Genomic DNA, 15,739 nt, shown 5'->3' with positions numbered 1-15,739 from the left:
CCAGGACCAGATGGATTCACAGCCGAATTCTACCGGAGGTACAAGGAAGAACTGGTACCGTTACTTCTGAAACTATTCCAATCAATAGAAAAAGAGGGAATCCTCCCTAACTCATTTTATGACGCCAGCATCATCCTTATACCAAAGCCGGGCAGGGACACAACCAAAAAAGAGAATTTTAGACCAATATCCTTGATGAACATTGATGCGAAAATCCTCAATAAAATACTGGCAAACCGAATCCAGCAGCACATCTAAAAGCTTATCCACCATGATCAAGTGGGCTTCATCCCTGGGATGCAAGGCTGGTTCAACATATGCAAATCAATAAATGTAATCCAGCATATAAACAGAACCAAAGACAGAAACCACATGATTATCTCAATAGATGCAGAAAAGGCCTTTGACAAAATTCAACAACTCTTCATGCTAAAAACTCTCAATAATTTAGGTATTGATGGGACGTATCTCAAAATAATAAGAGCTATCTATGACAAACCCACAGCCAATATCATACTGAATGGGCAAAAACTGGAAGCATTCCCTTTGAAAACTGGCACAAGACAGGGATGCCCTCTCTCACCACTCCTATTCAACATAGTGTTGGAAGTTCTGGCGAGGGCAATTAGGCAGGAGAAGGAAATAAAGGGTATTCAATTAGGAAAAGAGGAAGTCAAATTGTCCCTGTTTGCAGATGACATGATTGTATATCTAGAAAACCCCATTGTCTCAGCCCAAAATCTCCTTAAACTGATAAGCAACTTCAGCAAAGTCTCAGGATACAAAATCAATGTACAAAAATCACAAGCATTCTTATACACCAACAACAGACAAACAGAGAGCCAAATCATGAGTGAACTCCCATTCACAATTGCTTCAAAGAGAATAAAATACCTAGGAATCCAACTTACAAGGGACGTGAAGGACCTCTTCAAGGAGAACTACAAACCACTGCTCAAGGAAATAAAAGAGGATACAAACAAATGGAAGAACATTCCATGCTCATGGGTAGGAAGAATCAATATCGTGAAAATAGCCATACTGCCCAAGGTAATTTACAGATTCAATGCCATCCCCATCAAGCTACCAATGACTTTCTTCACAGAATTGGAAAAAACTACTTTAAAGTTCATATGGAACCAAACAAGAGCCCGCATCGCCAAGTCAATCCTAAGCCAAAAGAACAGAGCCGGAGGCATCACGCTACCTGACTTCAAACTATACTACAAGGCTACAGTAACCAAAACAGCATGGTACTGGTACCAAAACAGAGATACAGATCAATGGAACAGAACAGAGCCGTCAGAAATAACACCACATATCTACAACTGTCTGATCTTTGACAAACCTGACAAAAACAAGAAATGGGGAAAGCATTCCCTATTTAATAAATGGTGCTGGGAAAACTGGCTAGCCATATGTAGAAAGCTGAAACTGGATCCCTTCCTTACACCTTATACAAAAATCAATTCAAGATAGATTAAAGACTTAAATGTTAGACCTAAAACCATAAAAACCATGGAAGAAAACCTAGGCATTACCATTCAGGACATAGGCATGGGCAAGGACTTCATGTCTAAAACACCAAAAGCAATGGCAACAAAAGCCAAAATTGACAAATGGGATCTCATTAAACTAAAGAGCTTCTGCACAGCAAAAGAAACTACCATCAGAGTGAACAGGCAACCTACAAAATGGGAGAAAATTTTCGCAACCTACTCATCTGACAAAGGGCTAATATCCAGAATCTACAATGAACTCCAACAAATTTACAAGAAAAAACCAAACAACCCCATCAAAAAGTGGGCGAAGGACATGAACAGACACTTCTCAAAAGAAGACGTTTATGCAGCCAAAACACACATGAAAAAATGCTCACCATCACTGTCCATCAGAGAAATGCAAATCAAAACCACAATGAGATACCATCTCACACCAGTTAGAATGGCGATCATTAAAAAGTCAGGAAACAACAGGTGCTGGAGAGGATGTGGAGAAATAGGAACACTTTTACACTGTTGGTGGGACTGTAAACTAGTTCAACCATTGTGGAAGTCAGTGTGGCGATTCCTCAGGGATCTAGAACTAGAAATACCATTTGACCCAGCAATCCCATTACTGGGTATATACCCAAAGGACTATAAGTCATGCTGCTATAAAGACACATGCACACGTATGTTTATTGAGGCATTATTCACAATAGCAAAGACTTGGAACCAACCCAAATGTCCAACAATGATAGACTGGATTAAGAAAATGTGGCACATATACACCATGGAATACTATGCAGCCATAAAAGATGATGAGTTCCTGTCCTTTGTAGGGACATGGATGAAATTGGAAATCATCATTCTTAGTAAACTATCGCAAGAACAAAAAACCAAACACCGCATATTCTCACTCATAGGTGTGAATTGAACAACGAGAACACATGGACACAGGAAGGGGAACATCACATTCTGGGGACTGTTGTGGGGTGAGGGGAGGGGGGAGGGATAGCATTGGGAGATATACCTAATGCTAGATGACGAGTTAGTGGGTCCAGCACACCAGCATGGCACATGTATACATATGTAACTAACCTGCACATTGCGCACATGTACCCTAAAACCTAAAGTATAATAATAATAAATTAATTAATTTAAAAAAAAACTATATCATATCACCAGGAAAAAAAATGACCTTCACTAAAGGAAGACAGGAGGGAAAGAAAGAAGGAAAAGAGGAACACAAAAAGTGTCAAGTTGTTATCAGCTTAAATAATGGGTTATAACGTACTATTTACAAGTCTCGTGGTAACCTCAAAACAAAAAACATGCAATGGATACACAAGAAATAAAAACCAAGAAACTAAATCATATCACCTTCACTAAAGGAAGACAGAAAGAAAGAAGGAAGAGAAGAACACAAAACAACCAGAAAACAAATAATAAAATGGCAGAAGTAAGTCCTTACTTATCAATAATAGCTTTCAATGTAAATAGACTAAACTCTTCAATCAAAAGAGAGTGGCTGAATGGATGTAAAAAAAATACTCAATAACTGTTGCCTACAATAAACATATTTTACAAATAAAGACACATGTAGGCTATGAATAAAGGAATGGAAAAAGATATTCCATGCAAATGGAAACCAAAAAAGAATAGGAGTAGCTATACTTACATCAAACAAAATAGATTTCAAGACGAAAAACAAAAGAATAGACAAAGAAGGTCACTATATAATGATAAAGCGGTCAATTCAGCAAGAAGATATAACAATTTTAAACATATGTATACACCCAACAATGAAGCACCCAGATATATAAAGCAAATATTATTATTAGAGGTAAACAGAGAGAGAGGCCCCAATAAAGTAATAGCTGGAGATTTCAACACTGCACTTTCAGCTATGAACAGATCTTTCTTCGAAGAAAATCAGCAAAGAAACATGGGACTTAATCTGCACTACAGACCAAATAGATCTATCAGATATTTACAGAAAATTTCATCCAACAGCTGCAGAATACACATTATTTTCTTCACCACATGGATCATTCTCAAGTATAGACCATATGTTAGGTCACAAAACAAGTTGTAAAACATTTTTAAAAAACTGAAATAATATAAAGCATCATCTCTGACCACAATGGAATAAAACTAGAAATTAATAAGAAGCGGAATTTACAAATACATGGAAATTAAACAATATGCTCCTGAATGACCAGAGGGTCAATGAAGAAAGTAAGAAGGAAACTGAAAATTTTCTTGAAACATGATAATAGAAACACAACATACTAAAACCTATAAGATACAGCAAAGCAATACTAAGAGGGAAGTATCTAGCTATAAGTGCCTACATCAAAAAAAGAGGAAAAGCTTCAAATAATCTAATGATGCATCTTAAAGAACTAGAAAAGGAAGAGCAAACCAAAACCAAAATTAGCAGAAGAAAATAAGAAAGATCAAAGCAGAAATAATAAAATTGAAATGAAGAAAACAATAAAAAAAGACTGATGAAACAAAAGGTTGATTTTTGAAAGGTTAAACAAAATAGAAAAACCTTTAGCCAGAGAAGACACACACACAAAAATTCAATCAGAAAGGAAAAGGAGACATTTCAAAGGATACTGCAAAAATTCAAAGGATCACTAGTGGCTACTATGAACAACTACATGCCAATAAATTGGAACATCTAGAAGAAGTAAAAGATTCCTACAGAGATACAACCTACCGAGATTGAACTAGGAAGAAATCCAAAACCTGAACAGACCAATAACAAGTAATATTATTGAAGGTATAATAAAAAGTCTCCCAATAAAGAAAAGCCTGGGGTCTGATGGCTTCACAGCTGAATTCTACCAAACATTTAAAGCAGAACTAATACCAATCCTACTCAAACTATTCTGAAAAATACAGGAGGAGGAAATACTTCCAAACTCATTCTACAAGGCCAATATTACCCTGATATTAAAACCAGACAAAGACACACACACACACACACAAAAAAAGAAAGAAAACTAGCTGGGTGTGGTGGCTCACGCCTGTAATCCCAGCACTTTGGGAGGCCAAGGCAGTCAGATCCCAAGGTCAGGAGATCTAGACCATCCTGGCTAACACGGTGAAACCCCATCTCTACTAAAAATCCAAAAAATTAACCGGGCATGTTGGCACGTGCCCAGCTACTCGGAGGCTGAGGCAGGAGAATCACTTGAACCCGGGAGGTGGAGGCTGCAATGAGCTGAGATCGTGCCACTGCACTCCAGCCTGGGCAACAGAGTGAGACTCCATGTCAAAAACAAACAAACAAACAAACAAAAAAAACCACAGGCCAATATCTCTAGTGAATGTTGGTGCAAAATACTAGCAAACAAAATTCAACAATACATCAGAAAGATCATTCATAATCAAGTGGGATTTATCCCCCTGGAATGCAAGAATGGTTCAACATATGCAAGTTAGTCCATGTGATGCATCATATCAACAGAATGAAGGATAAAAATGATCTAATCATTTCAATTGACAGTGAAAATGCATTTGATAAAATCCAACATCTCTTCATGATAAAAACCCTCAAAAAATTGGGGATTGAAGGAACATAACTCAACCTAATAAAAGCCATATATGACAGACCCACAGCTAGTATCATACTGAAGGGGGAAAAATTGAGAGGCTTTTTTCTAAAATCTGGAACACAATAAGGATGCCCACTTTCACCACTGTTATTGAACATAGTCCTGAATGTCCTAGCTAGAGCAATAAGAAAAAAGGAAGATATAAAGGGCATTCAAATAGGAAAGGAGGAAGCCAAATTATCCTTGTTTCCAGATAATATGATCTTATATTTGGAAAAACCTAAAGACTCCATAAAAATCTTAGAACTGATAAATTCAGTAAAATTGAAGGATACAAAATCAACATACAAAAATCAGTAGCATTTCTATATGCCAATAGTGAATAATATAAAAAAGAAATTAAGAAAGTAATCCCATTTATAATAGCCACACATAAAATTAAATACCTGGGAATTAACCAAAGAAGCAAAAGATCTCTATAATGAAAACTATAAAACACTAATTAAAGAAATTGAAGAGGACACCAAAAATGCACTGGAAGAATCAATTCATGGATTGGAAGAATCAATATTGTTAAAATGTCCATATTACCCAAGGCAGTCTACAGATACAGTGCAATCCCTCTCATAATAACATTTGTCACAGAAACAGAAAAAAAAAATTAAAATATATATGGAAACACAAAAGACCCAGAATAGCCAAAGCTATCCAAAGCAAAAAGAACTGAAGGAATGACATTACCTGACTTCAAGTTATACTAAGGAGCTATAGTAACCAAAGCAGCATAATACTGGCATAAAAACAGACACACAGTCCAATGGAACAGAACAGAGAACTCAGAAACAAATCGGCACAGCTACAGTGAATTCATTTTCAACAAAGGTGACCAGAACATATACTGGGGAAAAGACAGATTCTTCAATAAATGGTGCTGGGAAAACTGGAGATCCATATGCAGAAGAATGAAACTACAGCTATCTTTTGCCATATATAAAAAGCATATGGTATAAAGACTTAAATCTAAGACCTCAAACTATGAAACTACCAGAACAAAACATTGGGGAAAAATCTCCAGGACATTGGTCTGGGCCAAAATTTCTTAGACAATACCCTGTAAGCACAGGCAACTAAAGCAAAAATGGACAAATGGGATTACAACAAGTTAAACAGCTTCTGCACAGCAAAGGATACAATCAACAAAGTGAAGAGAAAACCCACAGAATGGGAGAGAATATTTGCAAACTACCCATCTAACAAAGGATTAGTAACCCAAATATATAAGGAGCTGAAACAATGCCACAGAAAAAAATCTAATAATCCAGTCAAAAAGTGGGCAAAATATTTGAAGAGATATTTCTCAAAAGAAGACATACAAATGACAAACAGGCATGTGCAAAGGTGCTCAAAATCATGGATCATCAGAGAAACACAAATCAGAACTGTAATGAGATATCACCCCAGTTAAAATGGCTTATATCCAAAGACAGGCAATAACAAATGTCTGTGAGGATGTGGAGAAACCAGAACCCTTGTACACAGTTGGTGAGAATGTAAATTAGTACAAGCACTATAGAGAAAAGTTTGAAGGTTCCTCAAAAAACTAAAAATTGAGCAACCATATGATCCAGCAAGTCCATGGCTGGATATAAACCTTAAAAATAGGACATTGGTATATCAAAGAGATACCTGCACTCCTATGTTGCAACAATGTTTACAACAGATAAAATCTGGAAGCAACCTAAGTGTCCATTAACACAGGGGTCCCCAGCCCCTGGGTATGGACTGGTACCGGTCTATTTCCTGTTAGGAACCAGCTGCACAGCAGAAGGTGATCAGCAGGTGAAAAAGCATTAAGGCCAGAGCTCTGCCTCCTGTCAGATCTGTGGTGGCATTAGATTCTCATAGGAGCTCAAACCCTATTGTGAACTGCACATGTGAGGAATCTAGACTGCACACTCCTTATGAGAATCTAACTAATGCCTGATGATCTGAGGCAGAATAGTTTCATCCACAAACTATACCCCACCACCATCCCATCCGTGGAAAAATTGTCTTCCCCAAAACTACTCCCTGATGCCAAAAATGTTGGGGACTGCTGTATTAACAGATGAGTGGATAAAGAAAATGTGGTATATATATTTTTATGGCATTCACCCATAAAAAAGAATGAGATCTTGTCATTTGCAACAACATGGATAGAACTGGAGATCACTATGTTAAGTGAAATAAGACAGGCACAGAAAGACAAACATCGCATGTTCTCACTTATTTGCGGAATCTAAAAATCAAAACAATTCAATTCATGAACATAGAGAGTAAAAGGATGGTTACCAGAGTCTGGGAAGGGTAATGGGGTGCTGGGGAGAAGGTAGGGATGATTAATGGGTACAAAAACAATATTTAGAGGGCTGGAGGGCAGGGGGTATAGTTAAGGGGTACAAAAAAATAGGAAGAATGAAGAAGACCTACTATTTGATAGCACAATAAGGGGACTATAGTCAATAGTAACTTAATTGTACATTTTAAAATAACTTGAAATAACTTAAAGAGTGTAATTAGATTGTTTGTAATACAAAGGATAAATGCTTGAGCATATGGTTACCCTATTCTCCATGAAGTGATTATTTCACATTGCATGCCTGTATCAAGACATTTCATGTACTCCATAAATATATACACCTACTATGTACCCACAAAATTAAAAATTGAATTCTTTTTAATTAAAAACTTTAAAAAATGCCCGGGCATGGTGGCTCACGCCTGTAACCACAGCACTTTGGGAGGCTGAGGCGGACAGATCATGAGGTTAGGAGTTTTAAGACCATCCTGGCCAACATAGTGAAACTCCGTCTCTATTAAAAATACAAAAAAAAAAAAAAAAAATAGCCAGGCGTGGTGGCGGGCCCCTGTAGTCCCAGTTACTTGGGAGGCTGAGGCAGGAGAATTGCTTGAACCCAGGATGCAGAGGTTGCAGTGAGCCAAGATCACACCACTGCACTCCAGCCTGGGCAACATAGCGAGACTCTGTCTAAAAAAAAAAAAGAAAAAAAATCAGATAGTTGCACAACACTGTACATAGTTAAGTGTCTGTTATGTGGGTTTCACTTTGCTAAAAAGTCATTCTCAAGAATTGGAGTTATGGTTAGAAGCATTATATAAATGCCAACACTAATATATTAAGTCAATTACAGAATGAACTAATTACATATGGACATTAAAATATGTTGGAAAATAGAACACCAGAACTCATTCCTTCTTCATTCTTTATTTTTATTTATTTATTTTTATTTTTATTTATTTTTTATTTTTTTTATTTTTTTATTTTTCTTTTTATTATTATTATTATTATTATACTTTAGGCTCTATGGTACATGTGCACAATGTGCAGGTAAGTTACATATGTATACATGTGCCATGCTGGTGCGCTGCACCCACCAACTCGTCATCTAGCATTAGGTATATCTCCCAATGCTATCCCTCCCCCCTCCCCCCACCCCACAATAGTTTACAGTAAGATTTAGTAAATTACAAAATAGCTAGATAAGAGGTTTTTGAATGTCTTCACCATTAAAAAAAAAAAAGATAAATGAAAAAAAAAAGAAAAAAGGCTTAAGTGATAATTTTAATGAGATAATGTTATTTGAGTGTGACTTCATTAATGTTATCAAGAAACCACAGATTTTTTGGCATATGGTTAACTACTCCTAAGTTTGATATGCATAGCATTAAAAATTCAAACTCAATTTACTCTTCCATTTTTTCTCTCTCTATTTGTTATTTTCTGGAGTTGGCCTATTGAGACTTCTGTTAATGAGTAAATCCATTCAACAATCTGTTTTTGAGAAGTAACATGAAAATAGTTGGAAGAAACACAAGTTCCATTTGGACAAACTATGCCCCTAAATAATTTGTGACAAGAAATAGCTCTAAATTGCCGTAGATTTCACTGAAGACTTATTTAGTTAAAGCAATGATTATCTTTCTTACTTAATGTCAAAGATGTTGATACTCTGTACATCTAAATAGCATTACTGTATGGGAAGCATCAGTCTGCCATGGGCTTTATTTGTACTATTTGTTGTCCTTTCTAAAAATAAACAGTTTCTGCTTTGATTAAAAAAAAAAAAAAAAAAAAAAAAAGAAAATATGTTGGAAAATATATCTAAAATAATTTTCATAAAAGTAAAATAAAACATACCACAATTTTATATTAAATACATGACAGTTTACAGAGACACACAAATTGTAATGTGAATGAAAACATCTCATAGTATATTTTTTCTTCAAATTATGCAATCAATACATTAACACACATAACCTATCTGAAACATGCACTTTCTCCAATAAAATGTATGGCCACGGAAAATTCGGTACTAAAACACTTTAGAAAGAGCTTGTCTTGAAAACCTTGGTCTTTTTAGAAACATAAAATTAAAAAACACTATGACTCTAGTATGTAGTCTAGTATGTAGACTCTAAATTTTGTGGATTCCACTTGGCCCATAATTACTGCACCTTATGTATCCACTGGACAGAGCACTAAGCTGTGGCTTTTAGGTGAGAACAACTGGATCTTCCTGGTCCATATTAACATAACTCCTGCATTAACAGTTAAGAGCGAGGTTTAGGAATGAGACATTTTCTTGCTCTAACTAGCAATATGATCTTGGGTATTTTAGATAACTTCTTTGTGCATTAAATATTTGTGTCCACATGTAAAATGAGGATCAAAGTAATACCATACAGTTTTGTAAAGCTAATATAAAATAATGACAATAAAGCTATTAGTACAGTGCCTAGGATATAAAAAATGCTAAATGTGAGCCAATGCATCTGTATTAGAGCTTCAAATGGATCAGAGCACTGCATAACACAAAACTTCCATTCACCTATCTTTATTTGTCACCCAACATACTACAGTAGGCCCTCCTTACTGATGGGTTCCACATCCGTGAACTCAACCAACAGCAGATCAAAAATATTCAGAAAAAAATTCCCCAAATTCCAAAATGCAAAATTTATATTTGCCATGCACCAAGTATACTTTGAATCCATGTGAATGAAGTGAAATGTAGGCATTGTATTAGGAATTACAACTAAAGATGATTTGAAGTACACAGGAGGATATGCATCAGTTATATGCAAATACTACACCACTATGTAAGGGACTTCACCATCTGCAGATGTTGGTACACAGGAAAGGTCTTGGAATTAATCCACATGGATACCAAGGTACAACTGTATTAGCTGCACAATTTTGTTGACTCAAAGGTTGAATCAGTTCATCATTCCCCATATGTCTCAACTCTGAGTGCATATTAGTCACTTGGGAAACATTTAAAAAGAACAATTACCTAAGAATCATCCTACAACCACAACCCAGATAATGATTTAACTGTTTTAGAAAGTGGCCCAGACATCCATATTTTTAAAAGCTTTCCAGCTGGTTCTAATATGCAGCTAGTGTTAAAAAAAAATTATCCAACCAGAGTCAGACTCCACTCCCTCCAATTCCTCACATCTTCACAGCCAAAAACATATTTCTGTGGGTGCTATGCAGGCAAACTCCATTTAGAGACGGTAGATTAAAAATTTAAAAGAAAAGTTCCAATCTAGAGATAATGAAGGATTTCTATTAAATTCTACTTTAAAAGGAAATTATATTTAAAGGCCAAATATTATTTACAAAGTAGGAGAAAGAAGTGGCAGAATAGAGAGGAAGATGGAGGAAAGCAGGATTTAGTAAACTAGAATGTGATGATTATGGCTAGCATTTATAATGCTCTTTTTTATGTGCTTCAATTCCTAAGGCCTATATTACATATAATCTCATTTGACCTTTAAAACAACTCAGTGAATTATTATCATCTCCATTTTACATATGGGAAAAATAAGACACTGAGAGGTTAATGAACCAAGGTCATACATTTGAACAGTGACAGAGTTGGGATTTCAGCCCAGAACTGGTTCCAAACCCATACTCTCCTAAATACTATCCTATACTGCCACCCTGTGCAATAAAAATCTTACCTGATCTAAGTTAAACACATTTAACTTTTAATTATTATTTCTGAAGTCAAAACAATAAATTAGTACTTATTAAAAAAAACTATCAGCAATGATTATTTTTGAATAGTGAGACAGTAGGTTATTTTTTCTTCTATTTAATCTGTATTTGATAAATTACAATAAGAAACATGCATTCATTTTGAAATAAGAAAAAGGAATATTTTTAAATCAAGCATATTACAGAATTTTTATAGTTCACAGTTTCTAATACGTATTACTTTAGAAAACATATTAAAACTGAGTAAAAAATTTTCTGTAGTAATATATATTCTCCATAACAGGCGCTGCTTTCTTAATTATCTTTTCCTTTAGTAAAAATACACTAAAATTTGCTTAAAAGAAACTTACCTGTGCACTGTCCTCCATTGGTTGGATCTCCATAATAACCTGGCATACAATCTTGACACTGCTTTCCTGTGGTGAGATTTTTACACTGTTCGCACACATTATTATTGATGCAAGTGCTATGTCCATTACACTGGCAAGCTAAAGGAAACAGTAAAAAGTATTACAAATATCTAACATAATATCAAGTATAATAGCTATCAAAACAAAGAATGTATCCTAAAAAGCTGGATTGTAAAAATGTCCAAAGAGCATCTTCCAAGTTTTGTTTAAAAATTAATAACACATATAGCCCAAAGTTTTGTGCAAGACAGTGTGTACCATAAATCATGTGTTGAAATTTTACCTTAACCTCTTTACAATGCCATGGTTAAAGATGAACTGGAACATAAAAGTTATAGCTAAAGAGGGAAAAATCTTTAGCATAATCCTTAAAAATTCATAAGAATAGTATGTCTGTTAAGTTATATAAACACAAGGCTAAATACTATAACTTTGATAAAGAATGCTAAAATTCATCTTAATTATATTAACACATAATAATAAAGAATCAATCAATATAGAAAATTGTGTGGCAATAGATTCTAACTAGAATAAAGTAAACTAATAGTAAAATTAATAAAAATAGTACTTTTGAGCCAGGCGTGGTGGCTCACGCCTGTAATTCCAGCACTTTGGGAGGCCGAGGTGGGCAGATCACTTGAGGTCAGGAGTTCGAGACCAGCCTGGCCAACTTGGTGAAACCCCGTCTCTACTAAAAATACAAAAAAATTAGCTGGGCATGGTGGTGCATGCCTGTAATCTTAGCTACTCGGGAGGCTGAGGCAGGAGAATTCGCTTGAACCTGGGAGACAGATGTTGCAGTGAGCCGAGATCATGCCACTGCACTCTAGCCTGGGCAACAGAGCAAGACTCCATCTCAAAAAAAAAAAAAAAAGTACTTTTGAATTAATTTGCATAAATGTGTATCTTCTTTAGGTAAGAAAAACTTCAAGATTTAACTGAAAGTCTATTTAAGTTTGAACTAAACAGAATGAAATATAAAGTATGAGATTGTTTCTATATCTGTGTAACTGAGACTTCCATGTTTCGATGTTAATATTACAGCAGAATACAAAAATTTCAGAATAAAGTTCATATATGAAAGGTTATGCTCTTTGTGCCTATTTGGGACATAATATTAACTTAGTCTGGTAACTGCTTGGCCAAAAATCATCTTAATTGTCACCCTCATGATTATTTTTACTTATTACAACTATGATAGCAAATAGCATTTAACTGAGCTCTCTCTCACTCCATGAGGAAAGCCAATATTCTGCTGATGCCAATTGTTTGTAGTTGGTATCTGTTCTGATTGGTAAGTGTACATAAGCATCAATTTTTAAACACTGTAAACACCATGCCTTGGCCAGACAGAGGACCAAATTGTACACATGAATTTTATTATTTAATCTTCAAAACAATGCTATGTGGAAGTTGCTGTGGTCAGGACTGATTCTAAGATGGGGAAATCTGGGTTAAGCAACTACACAAAGTCACACAGCTAATCAACGACAGAAACAAATACGTATATGGAACACTGAATGTAAAAAAAAACCAGATATTAAATAGCATGTAAAACTGCCTCTTATATTCAGAAAATCTGAAAGTGAGAGGAATTCCCAAGAGGCTAGCATGGGATCATCAAAACGAATTAGCATGTGAAGAAACAGACAAACAAAAGAGTAAAACCATATACTTAACAGAAATTCTTAGAGGTGCAACTCTATTGTAACGCATTATAGAAAGAATATGCAATTATGAAAAAATGGTCATCATCCTCTTTATGAAATTGAGAAAAATTATAATATGTTTTTAAACTCCATATTACATTATGAAACAATTAGAAAATTTAATAGCAAGGAATAATGTTCATGACAAATTAAGAGAAGCAATTAATACAGAGCATTATATTTAGAAAGATCGCAATGTTAAACTCAAGGAAGCAGAGCAAACAGCAAAATAGGTTTCTCCAACAATTATACCCATGAAGAAACATCAATTTGAACAACCACCCACACACACAATTGCCTTCATGAGGGCTAAAAAAAAACCTGAATGCACAAGTAAGGCTGTGAAGCCTCTCCAGACTACAGACTAGTAAAAGTATGGCTGGATGGTAAGAGAATCAGTTTTCTGTAACCACAATACCCATCCCCAAGCCCTTAGAGTACTATATGCAGAAAGGCCTCCAGGACTCAGGGATTCTACACTCAAAAGAGGAAGCTGGAGGTAGGCATTATGCTTCTCTACCATCCTGAATCCCTTTATGGGAGATTTGCTTCTGCATCAGCCCATGAAGAGCACCACAAGTACAATGGGGCTGAACCACCTGAGGCCACTTATGGAAAAAAGAAAGAGTAGGGCTGGTAACAGGCAGCACAGAGAACTTGGCAGTGGCTTACCATCCCTGGCAGAGAGGATGCCACACCACAGAGAATGTTTATGAGTGCCACAATGTCAGATGGATGGTCTACAATCCTTCACACGTGAGGGTCTGACCCTGATCTCTTACGTGGCCTGGGCACCCAATGTGGATCTCCCATGATCACAATGAGTTTGGATCCTGCATTAGACAATCATGTCAAAGCTGGGCTCAGGGCACCTTCTAGCACTAAAATGAAATACAAGAGTCAGTATGCTCAGAATATGTCAACAAGCCCACCGAAATAGAACAGTCACAAACAAATCCAGACTGCAAAGACTGGAAAAAAATACCTAGTTCGTCAATAAACATACAGAGACACATGTAAAGAAGAAATAAGATTAGCTTGGAAAAGATGGCCTCATAAATTCCCAAAACAAGGTGCCAATTACTAATCCTAAACATATGCACATAAATCATAGGCAATTAAAGAATTAAAATATAGCTGTTTTAAGAAAAATCAGCAATGTCAATACAACACAGAGGAACAAATGAGGAATTTGTTAGAGAAATTCAACAAACAAATTGAAATAATTTTAAAAAATCAAACAGTAATCCAGGAGCTAAAAATATTAATAAATGAAATGAAAAATGCAGGCTACACGCCTGTAATCCCAGCACTGTGGGAGGCCGAGGCGGGCAGATCACAAGGTCAGGAGATTGAGATGATCCTGGCTAACATGGTGAAACCCCATCTCTACTAAAAATACAAAAAAATTAGCCAGGCGTGGTGGCAGGCGCCTGTAGTCCCAGCTACTTGGGAGGCTGAGGTAGGAGAATGGCTTGAATCCAGGAGGCAGAGGTTGCAGTGAGCCGAGATCGCACCACTGCACTACAGCCTGGGCAACAGAGCAAGACTCCATCAAAAAAAAAAAAAATGCAATAAAGTACATCAATAGCAGAATTACAAAGCAGAAGAATCACTGATTTCAAAAACAAGCTATTGGAAAATACACACTCAGAGAAGAAAAAAGATAAGCAATGAAAAAAACACCGAGGTTCTATGAAACAGTGTCAAAAGAGTAAATCTGTGTATCATTAGTGTTCAAAAAAGAATAAAAAATGAAAATGGGGAAGAAAGCTTATTTAAAAAAATAATAACAGAAAATGTCCCAACCTGAAGAAAGATATAAATATTCAAGTACAGAAAGGTGAAAGGTAACAAAACAGATTCAATCCAAATAAGATAACCCTAAGACATATATAACCACTCTCTCAAAAGTCAAAGACAGAGAACACTGAAAGCAGCATGAGAAAAAAAAAAAAAAAGCAAATAACACATAAAGGAATTCCAATATGCCTGACAGGAGAGTTACCAGGAGAAACCCCACAGGCCAGGAGAGAGCGGAATGACATATTCAAAGACAACAAAACTGCCTGCCAAGAATACTGTATAGAGCAAACTTATTCATTAGAAATAAAGACTAAAGACATTCCCAGATAAACAAAAGCTGAAGAAAACCTTTGTAACCAGAACTACATTACAAAAAAATACTGAAAGGAGTTGTTCGAACTAAAAGAAAAAATAATAATCCTAATGTGTAACAAAAAAACGTTCAAAACTATAAAAGTGACAGGTAAAAACAAGTATCTAAACAAATTCAGAATACTCTAATATGGTAATCATGGGTCAAGAAACAATTATATCCTTATTAGGAAGGTTAAAAAACAAAGCAAATAAAAATAATAACAACTAAAATGATTTGGTTAAGGGATAAGCAATATAAGATGTAAATTATGACATCAAAAATGCAAAATGTAGAAGAGTAATGAAGTTAAAGAATAGAGTGGGTTTTTCCTTTTTTTCT

General features: G+C 35.6%; 1 protein-coding gene across 4 annotated transcripts in view; it reads right to left on the bottom strand.

Annotated features, from left to right (window-relative positions):
- ATRNL1 (attractin like 1) overlaps nucleotides 1-15,739 on the bottom strand; it is an 839,413-nt gene that overhangs the window by 590,053 nt on the left and 233,621 nt on the right. For 3 of the 4 annotated variants that reach the window (XM_024254146.3, XM_054522910.2, XM_054522911.2), the window contains one exon: nucleotides 11,471-11,608. The exons of the other annotated variant lie outside the window; for it this stretch is intronic. In XM_024254146.3, the coding sequence (XP_024109914.2) occupies nucleotides 11,471-11,608 (138 nt within the window). The remainder of the gene's footprint in view (nucleotides 1-11,470; nucleotides 11,609-15,739) is intronic. 4 annotated transcript variants of the gene reach the window in all.

The sequence above is a fragment of the Pongo abelii genome, chromosome 8 (genome assembly GCF_028885655.2).
Source record: "Pongo abelii isolate AG06213 chromosome 8, NHGRI_mPonAbe1-v2.0_pri, whole genome shotgun sequence".
NCBI classification, from domain to species: domain Eukaryota; kingdom Metazoa; phylum Chordata; class Mammalia; order Primates; family Hominidae; genus Pongo; species Pongo abelii.
This window is presented reverse-complemented; position numbering and strand designations above follow the sequence as displayed.